At 38.7% G+C, this 23083-nt stretch overlaps 2 protein-coding genes across 3 annotated transcripts in view; both read left to right on the top strand.

Annotated features, from left to right (window-relative positions):
- LOC136416220 (1-phosphatidylinositol 4,5-bisphosphate phosphodiesterase epsilon-1-like) overlaps positions 1–13446 on the top strand; it is a 76907-nt gene extending 63461 nt beyond the window's left edge. The window contains exons 7-30 of one of the 2 annotated variants that reach the window (XM_066401310.1): positions 665–843; positions 898–1081; positions 1460–1752; positions 1909–2106; positions 2411–2564; positions 2624–2767; positions 2827–3017; positions 3073–3189; positions 3500–3639; positions 3866–4083; positions 5825–6052; positions 6110–6334; positions 6411–6711; positions 6766–6932; positions 6987–7163; positions 7217–7415; positions 7472–7613; positions 7666–7831; positions 7883–8052; positions 8251–8393; positions 8469–8669; positions 8725–9014; positions 9069–9416; positions 9512–13446. In XM_066401310.1, coding sequence (XP_066257407.1) covers positions 665–843; positions 898–1081; positions 1460–1752; positions 1909–2106; positions 2411–2564; positions 2624–2767; positions 2827–3017; positions 3073–3189; positions 3500–3639; positions 3866–4083; positions 5825–6052; positions 6110–6334; positions 6411–6711; positions 6766–6932; positions 6987–7163; positions 7217–7415; positions 7472–7613; positions 7666–7831; positions 7883–8052; positions 8251–8393; positions 8469–8669; positions 8725–9014; positions 9069–9416; positions 9512–9754 — 4818 coding nt within the window. In that variant the 3' untranslated portion in view covers positions 9755–13446. Of the gene's footprint in view, positions 1–664; positions 844–897; positions 1082–1459; positions 1753–1908; positions 2107–2410; positions 2565–2623; positions 2768–2826; positions 3018–3072; positions 3190–3499; positions 3640–3865; positions 4084–5824; positions 6053–6109; positions 6335–6410; positions 6933–6986; positions 7164–7216; positions 7416–7471; positions 7614–7665; positions 7832–7882; positions 8053–8250; positions 8394–8468; positions 8670–8724; positions 9015–9068; positions 9417–9511 lie in introns of both variants that reach the window. The other variant, XM_066401302.1, reaches the window with a different exon arrangement.
- A 5196-nt stretch (positions 13447–18642) lies between these two features.
- LOC136416265 (diuretic hormone receptor-like) overlaps positions 18643–23083 on the top strand; it is a 102231-nt gene continuing 97790 nt past the window's right edge. Inside the window, exon 1 of the mRNA XM_066401373.1 lies at positions 18643–18897. The gene's annotated coding sequence lies outside the window, so the exon portion shown is untranslated. The remainder of the gene's footprint in view (positions 18898–23083) is intronic.

Genomic DNA, 23083 nt, shown 5'->3' with positions numbered 1-23083 from the left:
CTGGACCATTTAGGACCCTATTTGCCTTACAGGACACATAAGACACTTCCGTTTCCTTTCAATCACTCTATTTTCCCTGAAATATTTTTCCGTCTTTTGAATTTAATGAAGGATTGTTTATGTACAGAGTGTGACTTTTTTATTATTCTTATACAATAACATTATTTTATTAGAATGTCTACTCAATCATCCGTAATGCGCAAATGTTTGTAAGAGGGGAACTTGCAGAGGCCATCGCAATCACCAAATTTTGTCCCATTTCCAGAAATCTTCTCTACTTTTTTTCACCCTCAATCACTATATTCACGTCATCTTTTATTCAGGGGGAAAGAGAGAAACAAATCTGTCTTATCCTTTAATTCGGAAAAAGCTGGCAGAGTGTGTCAAGTCCCTGATGATTGTTGCCTACTTTTCGGCTCTGTCCAGCTTTTTCCGAACATAATAGAAAACCACATTGCAAAAAATTGAAATGCGCCCTTCGGTGTCTCCTTGGGGCATTTCAGAACTTTGACGAAGGGTTTCCGGAAAGGGAATGTAGGTAACTTGTCACACCGCATTTATATAAAAACCCTTAGCATTTATTCTCTGTTGTGTTTGCGTTCCACCGGTTGTGCACGTGTTAGATGGCACAGTTTGTGACTGACATTTGATTTTGCGTTTCCAGTTCATATCAGACTACAATGGTGAGGACCATCATTTTACAAAGATCGGACCCGGGGGATTAATCAACCTGGAGAAAATCTATCGAACTCAAGCCGTTATGGACCATATATCGTTATGCCATCAGCATTACCATACAAGAAATCGGCTGAGTCCCACCGTGACCCTCATCAATTACCTTAAGTGAGTTACGTTTGATTCCATTTTGCTGTTTGATTGAGAGCTCCCTTCTTATAGGTCATGTATCCCAAATGAATCTCGGGTTTTGTCAGCAGCCCGTTCCCAAGATTCAGAGATGGACAGCGAGTATGACGTAGATGTGGACGATTACCATCCGGTTCAGCCCCTGGTGCACGACCATGGAGTCAGTTTTGTGTGTCTTTCATCGGCGCATACCAAAATTGACCAACACGTAATGCAGGTATTGGCAAAGTCTCACATCTAGAAACTTCAGGCTTCAGAGCTCGCCTGAATAAAAATTGCATTGTCAATATCGGTTTCATCGGGGCGTAAACGCCCATTTTTCTGCATGGAAGCGCGTGACCTTGACCCACTTTCTTCTCCATCAGTGTTCTCCTCTATTCCATAACAAAATATTACCTTTAAGAATGCTTGCGGCTACGGCAGGCGTTTATCGCCTAAAAATATCTCATTAAACTTTAAATCCGGACTTGTCCTTCGCCGTCCTTTGATTTATTATTGAATAATTTTAGATCAGGGTTGACATGTATTGGGCTCGGTATTGAGCCCAGTTTATCCTTTTATCGCTAAAAATTAAACTTATCAATTTCTTATTTAGATCCTACATCATGGGAGTACAGTGGTCCTATGGGAGGGGCAGGAAAACCAGACGCCTTCCACGGTGAAAGGGACGTTCCTTTATCTACGTTTGGATCGTTCGTCCACGGTACTGACATGGGTACGACCTAGTTGGTCGGCACTGAAAGCTGGGAATGTCAACGAGGGAGATCCGTTTTCGCAGGATTTTAATTTGAGTTTTAATCCTGAGGACACGTTAGCTCCAGGATTGTTGACCAAACTAGCTTTGCAGGGAGGCGGCGAACAGAGTTCAATGACCACTTTAGATGATGGGTATGTTTTAATTCTTGTTCTTCTAAGTAAATTGTGCATAATATCTATAAAGTTTCGTGATATCTAAAAAATAACCAAATTGGAACTCTAGTGAACTTGTAACGTTTTCCTATGAAAGGACCAGATTCCACCTGAATTTTATGACTTTCTTTCCAGGTTCTTAGACTTAATGTCAATAAAGGAGATACACCTGGGGGGCAGAGATTTAGATAAGGATAGTGAGTTGGCGGCAATAGCTCGCCGATATGGATTAAACCATGAACCAGGGAATGAATGCGCTTTCACAATTCTGCACGGGAATGGCCTTAGCGATAACAGATTGCTATATGTGGTCTGTCCTCCTGCTGAATGCAGGTAACTAGACCCATATTTGCATTTTTTAAAGTTTCACAATTTCCTTATTACGGCCTCGATCGTACTTTATGAGAAACCAATTCAAAGCAGGACGCTGTTGGTCTTCCAATTTTAAGTTGTGCCTTTTGAGACTAAAGTTATGCTGAAGTTAATAGCGGAGATTCCATAACTTTGAAATTTCTGGAGCTTAAAACAGCCCGGAAGTCCATGGAATGCCCGATAAAGTTTCATCTCTTTAACGATATCCTTGAAACAAATTTGCGGATCGTACTCAAGGGAGTTATGTTGAATTTTAATTTTCCAGGGTCTGGTATAATGGGCTGTACTGGCTAATTCGTGGCATATCTAGGCTTAATAACCTCTGTGATAAACGTTTGCTATGGTTAAGGGAACAATATTTGCAACTGTATCATGAAGATGGGTACTGTTGCGGCCCGTTGGCAGCGGATGCAATTCGGGTTAGTGTGACTGTTTATGTAAGCAACAGAGACGGAATATCATGAAACTCGAATTTTAGTCGTTTGGTGGTAGAGACTGGTCACTAGCCGGAACAAAGCCTGGTAATAACCAATCAGCCGAAACGTCGGGTCTGAGGCGGGAAGTCTCCATGAAAATTAAGAAGAAACAAATTTTGAGTAATCAAACTTTCAAGGTTAGCAAGGTACGGCTGCCCCCCCCCTTGAGTTTCTGTGTTTCGAAATTATCGGTTCTGGTCCGCAGGATAAAAGTTTGAAGTCGTCTTTCGTGGAACCGGCCACCATGTGCATGGAGAGCAGCTATTGGAGGAATCAAACGCACCATAGACAGTCCACTCCTACCACTTTCGGTGCCGATCACCAGCCGGACGTGGCGCGTCATCACAGTTTGGGTCAACTGGCCTACACTTCGGCTAGTCAACCGAAATTCGACAGGTAAATTTCCATCGTCCCCTCCATTACATCCGCAATAATCGCGATACTTTTTCAGAGACCGACATGGCTCTACTGAGCACCTGTGGCATGGCAGACATCCTAGAGTTGGCTCAATTTTGTATGATACTCAGTTAGATTTCGTAGATTTTGTAACGTTATTTCGTTCGTTTAGGTAAGTGGGCACCTCTGAGGTTTAAGTGATCTCAGTGTTCGTTCAACAAATCGGAATTCTCGGTCAGGACTTATTAATTATTTAACGTCGATAAACTCCAAGGCAATTTAAGGCCCTATAAGCTTATCTATCCTTTGACCCGGGCAACCGCATATCCCGAAATAACCAGCTATACATTTATAACTCTTAAGTAGTTAATTATGGCCTGCCCCTTTGTTCTGATAGTGCAGTCAACCTTTGCAAATCCCTAGACGGGCGAGAGGAAACTTCAGTTATATCTAATTTAACTTAATTTTCTCTTTTATTGCAGTTTATTAATTCGGAAAGATCTCAGAGATTTATTCGAACAGTTAGCAATATCTTATAGAAGTATGGCTGTGAATACTACTAAGATAAACGGAGTAAAATCGAAATCCTCGGAGCAGCACACCCGAAAAGCTACAAAATTTGGTAAGATATTAATCTCATAATAACATCACGGAACATCAAAAGTCCCTCTTCCTTTGCTGTTCTTATTTGAAATTTTAATCGGCTTAAGTTTATTATTCCAGTCCGAAGGTAGAGACAACAAAGAATATTCACGGGGCACAAATTTTGTGTTTGGGACCAATTTACATAAATATTTCAATTTGTTTGCCTTTAGCTCGGATAAATTTGTGACTAGGTGCATTTTTAGGATTGTTGACGAGAAATAGCAGACAAGAACTAGAAGGTCAAGTGGTCAATACTCAGAAGAAGGTGTTTGACGCCATTGCCGCAGCCAGCATTTTTACTAACTGCGCCGGGATTGACACTAATAATTCTCAAGTGATAACTTTGTCGACTTTCACAAAATTCCTAGAAACCAGACAGATGGAAACGAGAAGCGAAGACGAAGTGAAAGATTTAATAGATGTGAGTAGCTAGTTTTGGCAGCTTTAATGGGATTTTCTACACTAGTTTGGGAGTTAAAAATGTATAATTTATTTTCAACATACTTTTATTGACGCGACAATTTTTCGATACTTTTTCGACACACTCTTAGATAAAATCTTGATATACAAAGAGACCTAGAACGCTAAATGTTTGTTTTAAATCGGAAACTAGACCGTTTGTATGGTGTCGTAATTAGCACTAAGTGCTTAACGTAACAGTCTTCTCATCTCTGCAGTTTCGGGCATACCATAATAAAGTGACCAAAATAACCAAACCGTATCTTTGACAAAGACAAAAGGGCTTATAAATGCGAGCTTTTGAGCGAGTCAATCGAAGCAGAGTTTAAACATATATCACTGATTTAATGTTATTTTCGTTATTGGGGGCCATAAATATATCCACACTAAACGAAGTTACATGTTTTCGAGTGGTTTAATTTTATGGAATTATTCTAAAATATGCAGGTCAGTTTGGGACGTAAAGAAAGTCTGACGTCTGCTGGTGTTATATTTCACAAGAACAGGGATATAAAACGCGACGATTTGGAAAGCGAATAATTTGGAAATCGATCTTGAATTATTATTATCCGGTGGTATTAAAATAAAATTCGAGAAAATGTATTTCTACCAAAAATAGTCTTGACGTTTTATCATGCAAAATCTACATGGGTACGGGGTGTCCTATATTTGACTCTCTATGTGGGGATTTCGGAAACCGTAGGAGATACAGAGTCGGTTAAGTGGAGGCAAAGTTGTGTCCTTATGAGAGGAATACTTTGCCTTTTCGATCGTTTAAAAATTTCGATCACTTCCGAAGATATCCGGAGAAAACCGAACATTTTCTTTTTTTTCTGCCTTAAATTACACAGAAACATGAAAATGGAGAACACTTTGTTAAGACATTTTTTCCGCGCTATAACATAAAAGTAGTTTTTCACAGATACGACATTTCGATTTTTTCAATACCATCATCAACTTTTTTTTTAAGTAGAGACTTGACCATTTTTTTACTAATTCGGTTAGTTATTAATAATTCAAAAACAACCACGTGTCGCACTTTCCGATTTGCGATGTCTAGATCGAAAATATTTAGTCAATTATCAATTATCAATGACTAGTCGAATTCGTAAAAAAAGGTCAGGTCCCTATCTGAAAAAAAATTGATGATGGTATTGAAAGACCGAAACGTCATATCTCCGAAAAACTATTTTAATGCCTTAGCGCGGGAAAAGGTGTCTGAAGAAAATGTTCTCCTTTTCATGTTTTTCTATAATTTAGGGCAGATTTTTTTTTTTAATAATAATTTTGGGTTTTCCAGATATCTCCGAAAGTAGTCGGAATTTTTAAATAATTATAAAGGCAAAGTACTCCCTTCATAAAAACATAACTTTATCTCTATTTAGCCGATTTTGTATTTCCTACAATTTTCGAGATCTTCCTGTTGAAACTCGAATGTGGAACACCATGTACATCTTTCACAAATTTTTGGTTTTTTGATTTTGACTAAATAATTGTTGGGAAAAAATTTTTGGAGCTGCGGTCTGGGGACTTCATTAGCGAATTATTTACTCTCAACCATTTTTGAGGCAAAAGTTTACAAAAAAGTACCTACGCACAAAATCTTACCTTAGTCATGCGCTTACAGTACTAAGCTAGCTGCGGACCAGTACTTTACAGTACAAACCACAGAAGAAAATATTTCAATTCTTTCACTTTTCCAGAGGCATGAACCTGACCCAACGCTCAGAGCCCAGCATTGCCTGTCCTTCGAAGGGTTTGCCAGATATCTTATGGACAAGGACAATTACGCCTTCATCCCAGAATGTGAGGTGCCAATGGACGAGGAAATGCGAAAGCCTTTGTCCACCTATTACGTTGCTTCATCGCACAACACGTATTTGACTGGCCATCAGCTGAAGGGAGAATCATCTATTGAACTGTACAGTCAGGTGAAATACTTCACGGGTAATCGTTTATTGAGATCTGAAGAATTGGGTTGATTTTAGGTGCTGTTATCTGGTTGTCGGTGCGTTGAATTGGATTGCTGGGACGGGGAGGATGGCTACCCTATGATTTACCATGGACACACGTTCACGACCAAGATCCCCTTCACTGCGGTCGTAGAAACTATCAGCAAGAACGCTTTTGTCACTTCGCCATATCCCGTGATTCTGTCGTTAGAAAATCATTGTTCATTGCAGCAACAGTCAAGGATGGCACATATTTTTCAGGTAGAAGCCGGCATCAACATTATGAAATGGAGGTTCGGCTCAGTGCAAGATTTCATTGTTTATTACTTGATTTCAGAGGGTCTTTGGTGATCGCTTGGTTACCAGCTTTCTCTTTGAAAGTGACTATAGCGATGAGCCTTACCTCCCATCTCCGGAGCAGCTGAAGAATAGAATTCTGATCAAAAACAAGAAGTTGACCATGGAAATCCCTCCACCATTCAGTGCCATGTCAACACCCATCAGACCTGGAAGTGGCATGAGACACTCGGTTCCAGGCCGGACTAGCTCGATAATCAGCAACGCTAGTTCCAGCTCGTTCAATGACGACTTTAGTGATGATGATTACGATGATGAAGATGACGAGGATGCTATCGAAGGTCGGCTTATAAGGGACGTTGCTCGATCAGATTTACAGTCAAATTATATTGCAGAAAAAGCTATGATTCATTCCATATTGGCACCAAATGACTCTCCTCGTCCTTACGGGCCTCATGGGAAAACGAGTTCGACCAAGAGATCATTGCCTACGGATGATAAGATGAGGAAGAAAGGAAGCCAGATTTCGAAAGAACTTTCAGATTTGGTTGTATACGTGCAGGTCAATACTTTTTGCAGTAAAGTTACAAAGAGTTTGACCAGCAAATCTTTTTAGGCCATCAAGTTTCGAGGTTTGAATACCATATCGCCTAGCAGTTCAGTCAAGCAAAGGCAAAAGACTTGTGTGTCCATATCTGGTAGTTCGATAGTGACCACAGGCAGCAGTTCTGCCTCAAACATATCAACGTCCGGTATTGGGACCGAATCCGATAGCACTTTATACGAAAATGAGGTTTGTTTCAATGCTATCGGTCATAGAAGGGGCTAAATCTGCCATTGCTATAGGAAAAGAAGACACAAAGACCAAACATTAATTACCCCTGCTATCAATGTTCGTCTATAAACGAAAACACCGCAAAGAAACTATGCAGAAAGCAACCTTTGGCGTTGGTGGCTCACACTCAAACTCAGCTGATGAGGACTTACCCAGCACCAATGAGAATCGACTCTAGCAATTTTAATCCTGTGATATTTTGGTCATTTGGTAATGTTAAATCATGGTTCAGTATCAAGTTTGAGTACTATTTCAAATTGATGCAGGAATTCAAATGACGGCACTAAACTTTCAAACTGAAGACACTGCAATGCAGCTGCAAAATTCACTCTTCGAGATCAATGGTAAGTGCGGATATGTCACTAAGCCCAGAGTGATGTGGGATAAGAGTCACGTAATGTATCGAAGGTAAAGTTTTCATGAGAGGTGACCTTCAACTTCTCAAACGCTCTATTGATAGATTCAATCCCTGGGATAAACAGTTCGATGGGATTCACTCTTCCCAGTTTGTAATAAGTGTCCTTTCTGGGCAATATGTATGCCAGAACAGCGTTTCTCTAAGTGTTTATGTGGAAGTTGAAATCATTGGGATTCAAGTGGACTGTGCCAAACAAAGAACTAAAGTTGTAAGTTTGCTTTTAAGGCTCTGATAATAGTGTACAATGTTGAGATTTAAGGTATCAAAAAATGCATTGAATCCAATCTGGAACGAAACGTTTCACTTTAGAGTAATGTTCCAAGATTTGGCCTTCCTGAGATTTACGGTAATGGATTCCACCAATAACCATTTGTTATCTCAGCGAATTATACCTCTTCGGTGTCTAAAGCCTGGATATAGACATTTACGGTGAGTTCCCTTTTACTGATATATGCAATAAAGTTGACCCTTACGAAGAATCTCTATGAGCCACAGTATCTCAGAGGCGGATGTCGCATCGCTAAATAAACCCATAAAGAGTGCGAAATATTGTTGTAACTGAAGTGAAGCATCCAGTACACCCCAAGATTTAATTTTTTTTTTAATATTCTTACTTTTGCTCTTTAGTTTGAAAAGCCCGCAAAGCAAATATCTCAACATGTCGACACTGTTCATATATTCGCGAACTGAGGAAGAAAGCTTGGAAAACACAGAAAATAGGGAAGATCCACAGGTGGAAATGGATTCTAAGGAACCTGATAGTTTTGTCGGTAAGTGAATGACAACGACCACTTATTAAGCCTGCCCTCAACACACTCACTAACGTGGTTACCGTCACATTTCAGCAACATCTGGAACTCCAATATGCGTAAAACGCAAAATGTTTTTCCTCATGGTGTATGGGGTAATCCCGGAAGAACCGTCCACCATACTGAAGATCACCCAAGAGTCTACAACCCAAGATGTTCTTCTGCTTTGTCTGCAAAAGGCCAACATACCTCTAGAGAAGGTCAACGACTATATTTTAGTCGAAGAAGTGGCGAGAGGTTTGTATTCTATGGACAAACGTGGTAACGACCTTGACGATGAGCATGGATTTAGGTTGGGAAAAGAAAGACCACAATTTGCCAGCGACTCAACGGATCTTGGATTTGCACGAGAGACCACTGCAAGCGCAGAGCCAATGGAGAGGAGAGGGCAAATTTATTTTGAAGAGAATGGGCAACGATCCAAGCAGCAGGGCGTGGCTCACATCAATCCGAAGTGTGGCCAATAGAGCTAGAGAGGCCAGAAAGTCTGACGGTGTTCTCAGCAACGCATGGGAAGAAAACGACACTTTCTTGGTGTGCATTTACAATGTTTCGCCTGAAATCCCATATGCGATTCTTAAGGTTAGTATTGCATAGAATTTGAATTTTGTCAATTTAGTCGAATTCTCAATCTAGGTGCCTTTAAATGCGTGCGCCCAAGACGTCCTAGCTCAAGCTCTGCTGAAAGCACGCCGGCTCGAAGACCCCATGAACTTTGTTTTAGTTGAAGAACTAGAATGGGGCGGGACCTCTCACAACATTCAGCAGCGCGCTTTGACGGATTACGAGAACGTCTATAGCGCTCAATCTTCGTGGCAAACCATTGGCCGGTTCATTTTGCAGGAAAGATCGAGTGCTACGCCAACTTCTTTAAGAAAGAATAAGATCACATCTACCTTAAGACTGGCCACTTTGGACCGGATTAGCAGAGGGCTTAATGTCGCCAGAAACGTTGCCAGCAACAGCATTAAGGTGCCCGTACAGGTAGGAGTATTTATTCTTATTCCGGACACTGTTGCTGTTAGCTGAATGTTAGTTTATTCTCAAAACTACTTTCTCTTTTCACGGACCTTCTTTAGGTGGCGCTAAGCGACCCGACGACATCCAAACATTCTGGGAAGGCTCATCCCCCCCCGAGGGGAAAATTGCACTCGGACAAGGACTTAAGCTCAATGGCGATGAGTCCAAAAAAGTCACGCGAAGTGCATTCAGAAGGGGAGACTTTATCGGATGAAGAGCAAACCAAAGATGGAGAGTTGCTGTCTGCTGTTTCGAGGTTGAAGAAAGTATCTATTAGGAAGCTGAAAGAGTGGAAGTCCTGACTAAGCGAGTAGTGCTGGATGTTAGGATTGAACGCGATGTTTCAGAAAAACTAATGAATCCTAGTTAGTTTGTTTATTTACCTCAAAGAGGTCTCGTAGGGTGCACAAGAAACAATTATTATTTCTGAAAATTATTTTTAATTTTTTATTCTAAGATGGAGTGATGTCTGTTGTAAAAGATTCATATTTGATCATGATGTAGTGTTTATCACATATGAAAATTACTTTTTAGATTTTGGGGACGTTCCCGATGTGGTATCTTGGTTGTTGAACATACAGGGGGTCTACTTGTCATTTTAAAGGGGGATATTTAAGAATGCAGCAGGTTTAAATCCACTGAAGTATGGAATAAATGGGGCTTTGCGACGATTAGTTGACATGAATACTACTGCCCCCTGCAGAAATAGCCCTTCAAGCACAGCCTGAATCAGAGTTAAATTACAGTGTTTGTGTCCTGGTACATATTAATTTTTTGAGTCTCAGAGTAGCTTCAGTTTCCATTTTGGCAGTGAGAACTGCCTGGTTTTAGATGTACAGATATAAAGTATATGGGCAACATTTTTAAAATTTTCTAAATATACAGTGTGCAACATATCATCATGGAGATATTTCAAAAGGCGATAGTACTCTGCAAAATGATAAAAACTACCAATAGACCTATAATCAAAAACGCGCCATTTTCGATATGCAGGGTGGCAAAGTTTCACATTTTTTCTCGTATATGTCTTCAATTAAATTTTTGAAATTTCGTACACCTATTTGCTTTAAGACCTCTGCAAGAAATGATCAAAATCGTCGATAACTATATACAGAGTGATTTTTAACCTATACGCATAAACTTGGGAAATTATAGCTGAGGACAAACAATGATTAGTAGTGAAAAAAAATCTAGTAAAACACTTTTAGTTTCGGAGATACCAATTTATTTCAAATAAAAATAAAAGAACCTGAATTTCATAACATTAAAAATGCATTTAATTTATCATAGCGATTGTTCGAAGTTAATTCTGTAATTTTCAATACAAAGTTGAGTTGAGACATAAAGAAATTTATCGCGTGAACCCGAACAGTTACTATGATAAATTAAAAGCATTTTCAGCTATATGAAATTCAGGTTCTTTATTTTTATTTCAAATAAATTGGTATCTCCGAAACTAAAAATGTTTTTCTACACTTTTCTTCAATATAAATAATTAGTTGTCCTTAGCTATGATTTCCCATGTTTATGCGTATAGGGTAAGAGTCACCCTATATAGGGTATTATCTTTTTTTTTTATCATATTATATTTCATGCTTTGTGCCTTTTTTTGACACATCTTGTATGAATTTTGATACCAAATTTAGATTCCTTTTTCAATTCTTTAGCTTTATGGTCTTTTGCAGTATTTTCGTATCTTTCACTGTTTTCGTAGAATTTCCAAAAGTACCTATCGATGCAAATTAAGAATGTAAAGGAACTAAGAAAAAAAATCATCTGGCTCAGTGACTAACTATCTGAAGCAATTCGTAACATTTAATCAAATTTCTTAAAATATCAATAAGTCTAAACGAAAACATAATTTTAAAAACTGTCGAAAATGGATCTATTAGCATTTCTTAAATTATTTTGCAGGACACTATTGCTTTCTGAATTATCTCTATGATAATATGTGACACCCTGTATTAAAGTCTTTACACGGCGGGTTCATCGCTATCAAAATCCAAATTATCTAACTATAGAACGTATTTCCGATTATTACCCAATTGTTTCGAATACAGGGTGTTACAGAGTCGACTCTAATAAGTATAAAATTGCACCACAAGGGGCCAAATTCGTCAAACACAGTACTTTCATGTATCATTTGTAAGAAATTATTTCATATTCATACCAAACACTCTGGAATATGAAAGGAGATGGAAATACCACCTGTCTCTATGGCACAGTTTAATATGAAACATTTGGCACTGCTACTACATATTAGTTTTATTTTCCTCTTTGTAACTCCCTGCAAGGAACGCTTTTGCTGGCAGTAGGGGATGTAAAAAATTTAATAAAAAATTATTGTTAGCTACCATAGAACATTAAAAAGCCAGTATTCACTCCAATTTAGAGCCAAAAATTACCAGGTTTCATTTGTACCATAACTAGAGTAGTCTAGCCTGCATAGGAAAGTTAAAATTATTATTATTGTATTTAATTCTGTGTTAGGTATTTGAGTAGCCTCGATTGCTGAGTTGAGAAACGATTATCAAATATTTGTTTACGAAGTTATTTGCATGTTGTGAGAGTAGTAAATTATTCTAGTCGTACAATTCATCTTCGATTGCCTAAAACATTATCGATAAAGGAAACATAACATTTTCTTATTTCTAAAAAAGACACCATACGCCAAAATCTCGTTTTTATAGCTTTAATAAATCTTAAACCCCAATAGTGCTACTTTTATTCTTCACCAAATAAAAATATTTATACCTTTGTTACCTATAAGATTGCGTATTAATTATATATAAATGTATAAAAATCGTTATGATAAATAATTATTGAACATTAATATATTTAAAAAACAAATAATGAAATTGTAGTGCATAAGGATTTATCAATTTTTCGCACCTGTACTTTAGTAAAACGTAAGATAAGGTTTAAGAGAGTGATCTAATATCATTAATCTGAGTGCAAATTCAGTTGTTATTAAACTTGTACCTTAAGTTGCGTTAATCTATTGAAAACTCGTCAATTTGAAAAATATATATTATGAAGAGTTTCGGTTAACTATAAAGGGTCCTTCATAAGGCATTATTATTGTTAAGACATTACATGGTGCTTTACCGGAAGTATACTATATCGTCATATCTTAAAAATACTACTGTTAATTTCTAGGAGTAAACAGGTTAATTCACGTCCCGCAGAATTGCAACTTTTAAAATCAAAAATGGCTAAATGAGAATAATAAATCCACGCAAGAAATGTCCCGGTTTAGGCCAGTTTTGAGTCCAGCTTTTTCAGGAGATGCCCGTTCGTCCAGGACTAAGTCAAACCGTTCTCAATAATCATTGATTCTCGAGTTTGTACTTTCGATGTGTTGAACTGCGTAAAGCTGGCCACTAGTATCTAAATTCCCTATGACTATTGATAATTCTTTTTATTGTCTCTTCACGTCGTCTTATTTTCCGTTTTTCACTTATAACAATAATGGTGCTTTACCTTGATTTGTACAACGTCACATATGTTTTGTAAGGGGTCATCATTAAAAAGACTTAACTAGCTTTTGAAATATCAGAAGTACGTCTTGGATAAATTCATCTTTTATCTATCGTCAACTTCAGATGTTTGACGGTAAATAGCAAAAAGCTTAATCAACGTGCTACGTCTCTGGTTCGAGAGCCGACTACCGCGAAATTTTTTAGTGATCACCCGTTATTTGTTGAACTTTCAGGTAGATTCGTTTTGTTCTGTTGCTGTTACAGTGTAAAATTCCACCAGTAACTTATTTTGCAAAATATCTAAAAGCTGTTTGCGTGTCTGGATTTAGGCTATGCTTAGCTTTCAAGAAGCTAAATTTGAAGCTTTCTCAGTTACGTTAGATTAAATCTTATTAACATCATTAAAGCCATGATGCAAAGTGTTTTACATTACACCACTATTTGTATACTTCAGTACAAAGTAATTTTCATTGTTTTTATGTGACTAAAACATTGTTAATATTTAACAATTTATAAATATAAAATGTTAAAAAGAAATTCGCGTTTTTGTTTCTGCATTTAGCACAATTGCTAATTGCGCAATTGATAAACCTCCAACTTTATTACGATCTTCTGAAAGTCTTCACACTGTTGAACAGTCTTCGAACTCTTGAAACTTTTGCAGAGAGGTATAGAAGGTCAATTTTGTGATTTCCTTTGAAACGTGGACTTTGTTTTGCACTAAAGGCCAAATTGTGACGAAAAAATGGCGGCAAGTATTGTTGGAAAAGACGCTAACGCCCTTCAGGTGCAGAAGCCTAATCATTGAGACAATGTAGATCTCGTCCGCGAAAAATCCTCATCAATCATCAGAAGATTTGAATTTTTTATAGCTGGATGAGGTTCGGAAAAGGTTACAGAGTAAATAAAATAACTGAAAAAATGAAGATTGATAAAGATTAAAGAGGAGATTTGAGTGAACGAAAGATAAGCAGTAGGGGTGGTTCTATATAAAACGTGTTCGTTAAAAACGCGCCCCCTTCATACCCCTCGGCATTTCTTGGTCCATAGACGGAGGTTTATTTTCCAATAATTTTGTTCGTCAAAGCGAATTAAAAATGTCTTTTGCAACTATGATGTAAACGATTTTTTTCGGGGCCCCTCGTGACACACGACGAACGAAACCGCGCTGAAAATTAGATCGATTTTTACGTTTAAATTTTCAACATTGATTTACACCCTTTGGACGGATGCTGTTAGATATAGTGAAGAAAGCTACTCTTTCCGATGCCACCGGGCGGGTTTCCCTACACCTCCCAGGAAGGAATCTACTTCGTCCTCGTGCCGACCCTGCACTTGTGCAAATTGAATCTTTGAAATTTATTTGTCATTTAGTTGTGTGTATTTACAGCCCCACGCCACCTACATGCATCAGAAAACCATTCCCTCGACGTCTACCCCTGGGCGAAGTTTCCGTACGTTTAAAACGCCCTGGCCGTTTGGCCATTGGCAAGAAGTCGGGTTAAAAAAAGCGACAAATTTCGACTTAGGAACGCCACTGCTCGGACCCCCCTTGCCCAACCGATCTCGGAGAGGGCCAGATAGGAAAATCCGAACATTCCTATTTAAAACCCTTTAAACACCAGTCAGTCCCAAATAGTTCACAAGCATTCCTCCAACCTAGCGACCCTTCAAAACCACGAAAATTACACAAAATTCTACGACAACTACGCAGTATTTCTCAAAAAGGACGAAGGCGTACAGGGTTGTTCATTAGCAATCTGAAAGCTGAAGATACTACGCGGCAAATAGTCACCATTGGTGCAAATGTTCCCTACCCGAAAGTTGATAATTTAGCTCCTTATGTCAGGAGGCTATGCGTAGAGCTGTGCCTCTCACGTTCATTGTGATCATCTACAAAATCGCGATATAATAAAGCCTTTTTGTTCGAAGATGCGGGTCAGGGCACCAGCATAGACATAGAGTGGCTGTGTTGAAATTTATTGTGACTTAAGGCACCTTACCCACACGCTTAAGTTCACCACTCCGGTGAGGAGGACCGAGACGAAAGCAAGAAGTGTAGACACTCGGCAATTTCCAGTTCCACAGTTGGAACTAAACTGGGACTCATCAGTCATACTTGCAACAATAATTCTACGCAGAATGAACTTATTTACATCCCAAAAGGAAATGAGCACGAATAAACATACCCATCACCCTCTACTTATAATTTCGAATTATTTTTCTCTATTTAATAAGATAAATCCAAGGACATGTTAATTTGTTTACATGCTTTAATACTTCTTAATTAAAATGTTTAACTTGCATTAAATCGCACTACGTGGTCCTCTCCTCAGACATCCATCAACTCATCATGACACCTCTTAACATCATTTCAACACCGATTTCGTTTCGCAACTCACAAGCTTATTTTACCCTTTCGTGCGGGCGAGACAAAAACGTGGAGGAACCGACTAGGTGCTGGTACATAACTTCATGACCAGTTATTGTAATGTTCATATTGGGCTACGGTGTAACTAACAGCAAAATTAGTGATCCAATGAAAGTTTGAACCCACTGATATGCGGGTTAAGCAGTTGAATGTTACCGGGACCGGGCGCGGGTATTTGAACTTTACGCGAGTCAGTTTCCTCCAAGCGTGATCTTCGAAAATGAAAGACAATCCGGACCACTTTGCCGAAGAACCATGAGAATGGTAAATAAATGAGGTCCTAGAAATTGCTAATAAGGAAATAGTAGGGGTTGCTTGGTGTCCTGGGTGTGGATGTGATTAAAGGTGTGATTGGCGCGTCGCTGATTGACTCGCCATAGGAATAGGCGGATTGCAATTTTATCGCAAAGAACTTGCAGGTCAGTGCCTTCCCATTTATTAGAAATGAAAAAAAGCTCTCACAACAAAGTAGAATTTCTACTTTCGAGCCAAAGGTGCTGGCTCATTTCAAAGTCGATAGGGGACATACCTACTTAATCATGCATTTACAAGGCGACGTCTTCTGTTGGTGCATTACTCTTTGCGACGCCACGGGAACGAGCTAAAGAAGAACCTGCAGGCGTGTTATTCTCAAACAGGAAACCAAGTTAAACGATTTAAATCAACATTTATTTACACTGCTATTGTCTTAATAGCCATCGTGTTAAAAACGCCGTCTAACTCAATTAGAATCTAGGGATATCATTTTATATTCAGCTAAGTGCTTAATAACATGCCCTAATAAAGACAGAAACATAAATCCGCATTACGTTTGTTCAAACATAATTAGCGAAGGACCCAAGATGGATAGTCGTTTAATGGCATAATTTTTGGACCGTATTGCCTGCAGTCAATTCATCTATTCCCTTTTAGTTTACGAGTTATTATGTGATGTATCATAATGACATCATAGAATCGTAATATTTCCTGTCCTTGACAGTCTTCCAACTCTCCTTTCCACACTTAGGACGTTCAGGAAGTCGACAAAAGGAGCCGCAAAGCAAATTGAGCGTTATTTTGATAGCACTGAACTTATGATCCCAATTCCTGAGATTCATGGAGTCATAGTCATTTTGACCTTGCCGGCCGCTATATGAGGCGGCATCTCTAATCATACATCACAATCCTGTATTTTTTTTCCTGTGTATGTATGTATTTTGCCTGCAAACACTGACGAAGATCTGCGATATCGAAATGAAAAACATGTTTAATGACGATAGTAGGCTCTAGGCCAAGGAGAGAAGGAAAAATACTAAAGTCAATAGTCGTCTGGTTGGCAGTTTTGTATTTTTTCGTTTTCTTTTAGTTCTGTTAAAATTTAGCGCCTTGCCGAGCAAGGGCCGATATGGAGACAAATGTTCAGTGCGTTTAAACGGGGCACTGGGGGAAAAACTAAGTCTTCGCATTGCCGAGATTTCGGGCAATATCAGAGCTCAAGGTGAGATGGAAAGTTTTTAAGATGGCCAGAATGTATATTTTCAAAATATGTTGCTACCAAAGGGGGCATAAGCGCAAGTTTAAGCGTTCAGTGAATGTACCTATTAGTCCCAGGAGTCAAGTTTAAAAACCATAGCTCGCAAAGCTGGTACAATATTGAGCCAAGGCCGCCATCAAGCTAATGGGGATGTTATGGAACATGAATAATTTTTCTCAATTTCGTTCAGAGTTCTGTGCAAATCATTTCGCTAAAAATTCTCCCTGGCAAATCACCTTTCTCGAGAAATCTTTGACACTTCTTCCCATAAAGTTTTTAAGCTGATTTTTCTTCTATTTATCTTAAAATAAGACTTCATTTTTCGATTCGACTGTAGGTTCCTGGCTTCCTGTCGGAAAGCTGAATTTTCTTATCATTTACTCTCAAAACGATGCTTTACTTCCTACCAAGCTCAGTTGTTTCAGTGAGTTGTTTATACAAGTCATCACAAAGGATTAGATATTGTAACATGCTTAAATGTTTTTGATGAAATTATAGGCCTTTTAATGCCCGAAGTTGTAGTTCCTAAAATCAGAAACTTTATGGATTTTAAAACTTTAAGTTTGTTACGGCGTGGTGTAGTGTATACGGCCTAAAAGCGAAATAACTCCAAACAACTTTCAGTTCATTAGAGGAGGAACTCCATTAAATCTATTCAAAGTTTCCAACAGATATTATGGCTGATTAGAGATGGGTTTGAATAAATACTTCAAAGCTTTTCTTGGCTGAAGTTTACCTTAAAATTAAGGACTCCGAGGACTATAATATTGGTTGTCCAATGTAATAAAGATATAATTTTTAGCGTAACTTTGCCTTCAAATATCGCCTAATGACTAGATAAAACAGAGGAATCTCTTTGAAATATCGTGTAGTTCAGGGAGCAAAAATATAAGGCAATTTTAGGGTTTTGATGTGGCATCTTTCCCACCCAATGAGGCCAAAATCTTTTTTTTTCGTTGGCCTATAAATTAAATCGCGCTGAATCTAATTCAAGTTCACGTAGAAGCTTTTTCGATGTCTACCATTTTTTCCAAGTTTCACGTGGCTTAAAAACGACGATTCTGTGGTGTGTTACTAAATCTCGCTGGTCCTATATTTGCTTCTTGTTAATTTAACAACGAAGTGCTGGTCTCGCATTATTGTTACGCTAAGCTAATCGCCAAATTATGGTTACAATTTCACAAGCGAAATTATCGGGTAATTACTCTAGTCTTTCTAATGTGTCGTAACAGACTGAAACGTTTCAATCTTCCGACTTCGTTCACCATGAATGTTTATGATTTTGTTTACGAATGCAAAGATCTATAATTTTTTAAAAAAACAAGATAAAAAAATGAAAAATCAATATTTTTTTCCTTTTGCATTAGCGAAAAATGTGTAATTTTTTTCCACCTTTGCGTTCATGCATCGTGAGCTGAAAAAGCTACTCGGCCACTCGTGCCATCTTTTCGGCTTAATTTGGGTTAGTGGAGGCTTCCCAAAAATTTTCGACAATTCCTATTTCTCAACCGCAACAATAAGTAATTCGTTGCACCTTTTACGTCAAGCGAGGCCTGGGGATTTACATGGCTGTGTGTTGCCGCCTTAAGGGCCGTGTTAGGTCTATTGGTATGCTCCAGTGTTCCCGGATAGTGATACAATAAAAAACCGTAGTAACTATAACAGTAACTATTGAACAACCACTTTCCATGCTATTCGATTCTGCGTTAAGATACACGCGTGGCTCTTGCAAACGGCGGCGTCGGGACGTCCTCTCCGCAGTAACAACCACGTCGCGGCGCTGTCCAATACGTCGACTTGTTCCTGTAGGGAGTTCGCGCCACTTTTAAAAGTTTAATGAGTTTCGCGACTTACCCCTTTTTTGTAAGAGACAGTTGGAATTTTCTAGAAATATCTACTCTCATTAAAACAGAATTTTAAAGCGGATTTAAGACGGCTGAGCCTTAGGGTGCTTATTAATAATGGATGCATGGACTTTGTAGCAACTGGTGTGTAAAGTCGCAAAAATCAATTTCGAAGGTAGGTGGGAAATATATTGCTTTAATTAATTAAAGAGCCTTCAATATCCGGGAATCAAATTGAATTATTTATTAAGGTTAACTTAGAAGTGGGTCATCCCAACATTTAAAATATATCAATATATTCGACAAATCGTCTATTTTTAATGTGGTTTTAGTGTTCTTGAATTCCCTTTTTTAAAGATTCGAGAGTTTCACCAATATAAAATTTCTTTCGTAAAGAATTTTATAATGATTTTTTGCGTGTTTTTTTTCATTTCGTGGTTGTAAAGTTTGAAAGTAGTGTGTCTTCTCTGCTAAAAACTTTTCCGCTCGTTGGTTTCTCGTTCGAGCCCTTGCTAAGAGTGAATATCATTTTCAGTTGAACAGTGAAACTGAGACGACAAAAAAATTTAAAGGTCGCCCGCTCTTAACCCACTCCTGCTTCAGGCGTGAGTCACTTCAAATGTATATCAACTAAAGATATCAATAAAAAAAATGCATTTTCAAAAGTTGGTTGGCCTCTGTCGAGGCGTCACTAAAATACAGGGGTTTTTCCATTTTTTTAGGACACCTTCGGAGGCCAGTATCTCAGAAACTATACCAGAAATCTGAGAATGAGAAAACATTTCATATGAAAAATCGACTTGTTTTGAGATTCCTTGCACGCACCTATTCCGTGTCCACTCACGGTCACAATCTCGCCGCTCAACAATTAATTCGTTTTCTACAGGAATTTATCTATTGCGTAAGATATAAATTCGTTCATGTTCATGAGAAATGTGCTCTTTGCAAGGACGAATGAAAAACGCTCAAAGTCTGTGCCCCCTAATGGGTTAATGGGATGCTGGAAAAGGCCAGCTCGTAATCGCAGAAATTTAAATTTGAAATTCACACGTGATTATTCCGTAAAATTAAGTGCTGTATCTCCTTTTCGCTCCTTTTGATGCTTTCTAAAGCTCCATTTATTCCAATTTTGGGTACGATCTGATAATCCTCCAAATATATTCGCGAAATCGATTTTTTTTTAATCGAGAGAGCTTAGAGATGGTACTTCAAAGCGAACGTCCGCTTTGTCTGTTTTTCTGATGGTGCAATTTGGCACTTAGAAATAACTCTTCATTTATCTTCAAATTGATTTCTACACTTATAAAGGTTTTCTTCGATAAAATAATTATCTACCTATTGAGTGCGGCGAAGACACTTTCGCACGTGTTAGGTACAATTTTCTTCCTACGATTGCGTATGGGTTGTTATCTTCTGCAAGTTCAATTAAATACGAATTGAATATTATCGAAACTTCATAGAATTCTGCATGCATACTCTATAAAGAGATCTTTTCCTAAAGGGCCTTGTGATAGCAGAGCGCCAACAGTGAATGCACTCGGTCTACCTGCGAATGCCTGAGTCATTGGTACAAACGATTCATGCATTCTTTAGTAAAACTGAATAGAATGCTCTTTTGTACGCCCTGTAATGAAAAGGGTTATTCATTACACGTCCTGAAATGCATTTTTCGTTCTTGACTCGATGACTTCACTTGGTCAACTTCGCCTTGTGAGGGAATTTATTAATAAGACATGTGTCTTATCACATCCAAATCGATAGGTCTCAGGATGGTGTCCAGTTATAGTGCAGCCGTCATTGTGACGTGGATCGGGGTGAGCTGTTTCCGCGGATGATACCGACTCGAAACATTGCAAAGCTGTCCTCTTGTTGCATATGAGAAATAGCGTGTCGAAGATCTTCAGAATTTCCAGATTCTCTCCAGACCCGTTGGCGACGGTTGTTAGGCATTAAACAGATTCGCACTTCATCCGTAAAAAGTGGACAGTGTGAGCGTTCCCGATCCTACATCTCTGGGTCCTGGTCATCATGGGTTCTTGCCCAGGCGTGTTGCCGCTAAAGCTGGTCCTCACCACAAACGTCTTGCACCTAAGTGACCATTGCGAAGCCGGTTACGAATAGTCCGGGTCGATGTAACCGTTCCAGCGGCCTCAAGGAACGGCTGCGAATAACCGTTGCGTTTTGGAACCGGTCAAAAACACGTGGACAGTGGTCTTCAACGGCTGAGGACGACCTGTCCGATGACGATCTCTCACCGCTCCAGTGAACTGTTGGCGGCTCCACGTTCTTACAACATCACTGTGATTTCTGCTCACGTAATGTGCGTCTTCTTTTACGGATAGCTCTAGCCGACGTAACGATACGAATGCGGTCGAAAGTCGAAATTGAATCGGTGAAAATAAGAACGGTACAAATCCAAAAGTTGCTGTTGTTAAGTAATACAGTAAAATCTCCCTTGACGGACACCTCCGATAAGCGGACCTCTCTAATAACCGGACAGTTTTCTGGGGACCAACTCTTTCCCATAAGATATTCTAATAAATATTTCTCTATTAAGCGGACTGTCTATTAAACGGACACGGACATTGAATCTAACTCCATTTTTACATTTTTTCTCTCATAAACGGACATTTATTTAGCCCGCGACCAGGAAATAATTTTCGAATGAACGTTGCCGTTCCTTTTAATATATTTAACGAATGGCAACGTTTTGCCTGGCCGCACGTCTTTCGTAGGGGAATTACCGGACTCCCGAAAGGCATATTATGTATGTATAACCATGCCACTATTTTTGTCTACTACATTTGTATTTAACGCAACGTTCGGAGTAGTCGTAGTAGTAGTAGTATTTCTCCTTGTGTGTTTTTAGTGTTTATATGTTAATAATGGCTCCAACAAAACGTCTGTTAACTTTAAAAGAAAAGCTGCAAGTAGTGGAAGTTTACGATAGAGAAAAACTTAGTGTACGTAACTTAGCGGCCCGATTTAATATAGGAAAAACCCAGGCAAGTGAAATAATTAAGAAGAGAGAACAACTATTAAACAGTTGTGTTACATCATTTAACTCGGAGCAGAAGAGATCATTCTTCAAAACTAAGGGATTTAACATCGACAAACTAACTTATGAATGGTTTGTTAAAGCCCGGAATAAAAATTTTCCTATATCAGGGCCTATAATTCGATCAAAGGCGAAAGAACTTGCAGAAAAAATGGGGTACCAGGATTTTCGCGCTTCTTCTGGATGGCTTGAAAAATTTCGGATTCGACACAACATTACGTTTCGTTCAATTTCAGGAGAGGCTGCTACTGTCAATACGGAGCACGTCGCCATTTTCAAGAACAATATTTCGGTGTTACTGAAACACTACGAGCCAAGAAATATCTATAATGCTGACGAGACTGGCCTTTTCTTTCGTGCCTTACCCGAAAAAACATTCGCTTTAAAAGGTGAAAAATGTGCGGGTGGAAAAATGGCCAAAGAACGCCTCACTATTTTACACTGTACAAATATGGCAGGTGAGAAGGAAAAGCTTTTAGTTATCGGAAAATCAGCAAGGCCTCGTTGTTTCAAGAAGTTGGACCTACGTACTTTACCTGTCACGTGGTATTCAAATAACAAATCTTGGATGACAAGTAATATCATGACAGAATGGCTACAAGTGTTTGATCACAAAATGGCCAGGGAAAAACGGAAGATTTTATTATTTATGGACAATGCCGCTTCTCACCCAAGAGACCTCAATCTGCAGAATATCAAAATAATTTTCTTACCACCAAATACGACAGCTTTGTGTCAACCATTGGATCAGGGAATAATAAAGAATTTTAAAATATGTTACCGCTCAATTATATTAAGACACATTTTAATAAAAATGGACAGTGTTAACAACGCTAATGAGTTAGCCAAATGTATAAATGTACTGGAGGCGGTGTTTTTCATTCATTCAGCTTGGAAACAAGTATCTTCTACGACCATAAAGAATTGCTTTACTAAAGCTGGGTTTAGATATGAAGTTACACCAATATCAGGTGAGGGTTGGGACCCAGATGACGAAGTCCCGTTATCAAAACTTGCGGAGGTGTGCAAAATGATGAGACATGCTGGACATGAACAAACTGATACAGATGCTTTTATTAATGTTGATAACGCTGTTCAAGTTGAAGATCAAGAAATGGAAGTTTCAATTTCTAATGAAAACACGGAAGAGATAGACTCTGAAGATGAATCGGATACGATGATATACAACAATAATATGAGCGATAGTAAAATACATTCTTACAGTGACGCGTTTAATAATGTAAATAAATTAAAAGAGTTTTCTTTGAAGAACAGTGATTTGAGAGGATTCGAAATGTTAAGT

Source organism: Euwallacea similis, chromosome 2 (genome assembly GCF_039881205.1).
Source record: "Euwallacea similis isolate ESF13 chromosome 2, ESF131.1, whole genome shotgun sequence".
Lineage (NCBI taxonomy): Eukaryota > Metazoa > Arthropoda > Insecta > Coleoptera > Curculionidae > Euwallacea > Euwallacea similis.
The sequence above is the reverse complement of the archived record's forward strand: the minus strand, read 5'-3'. Positions and strand labels throughout refer to the sequence as shown.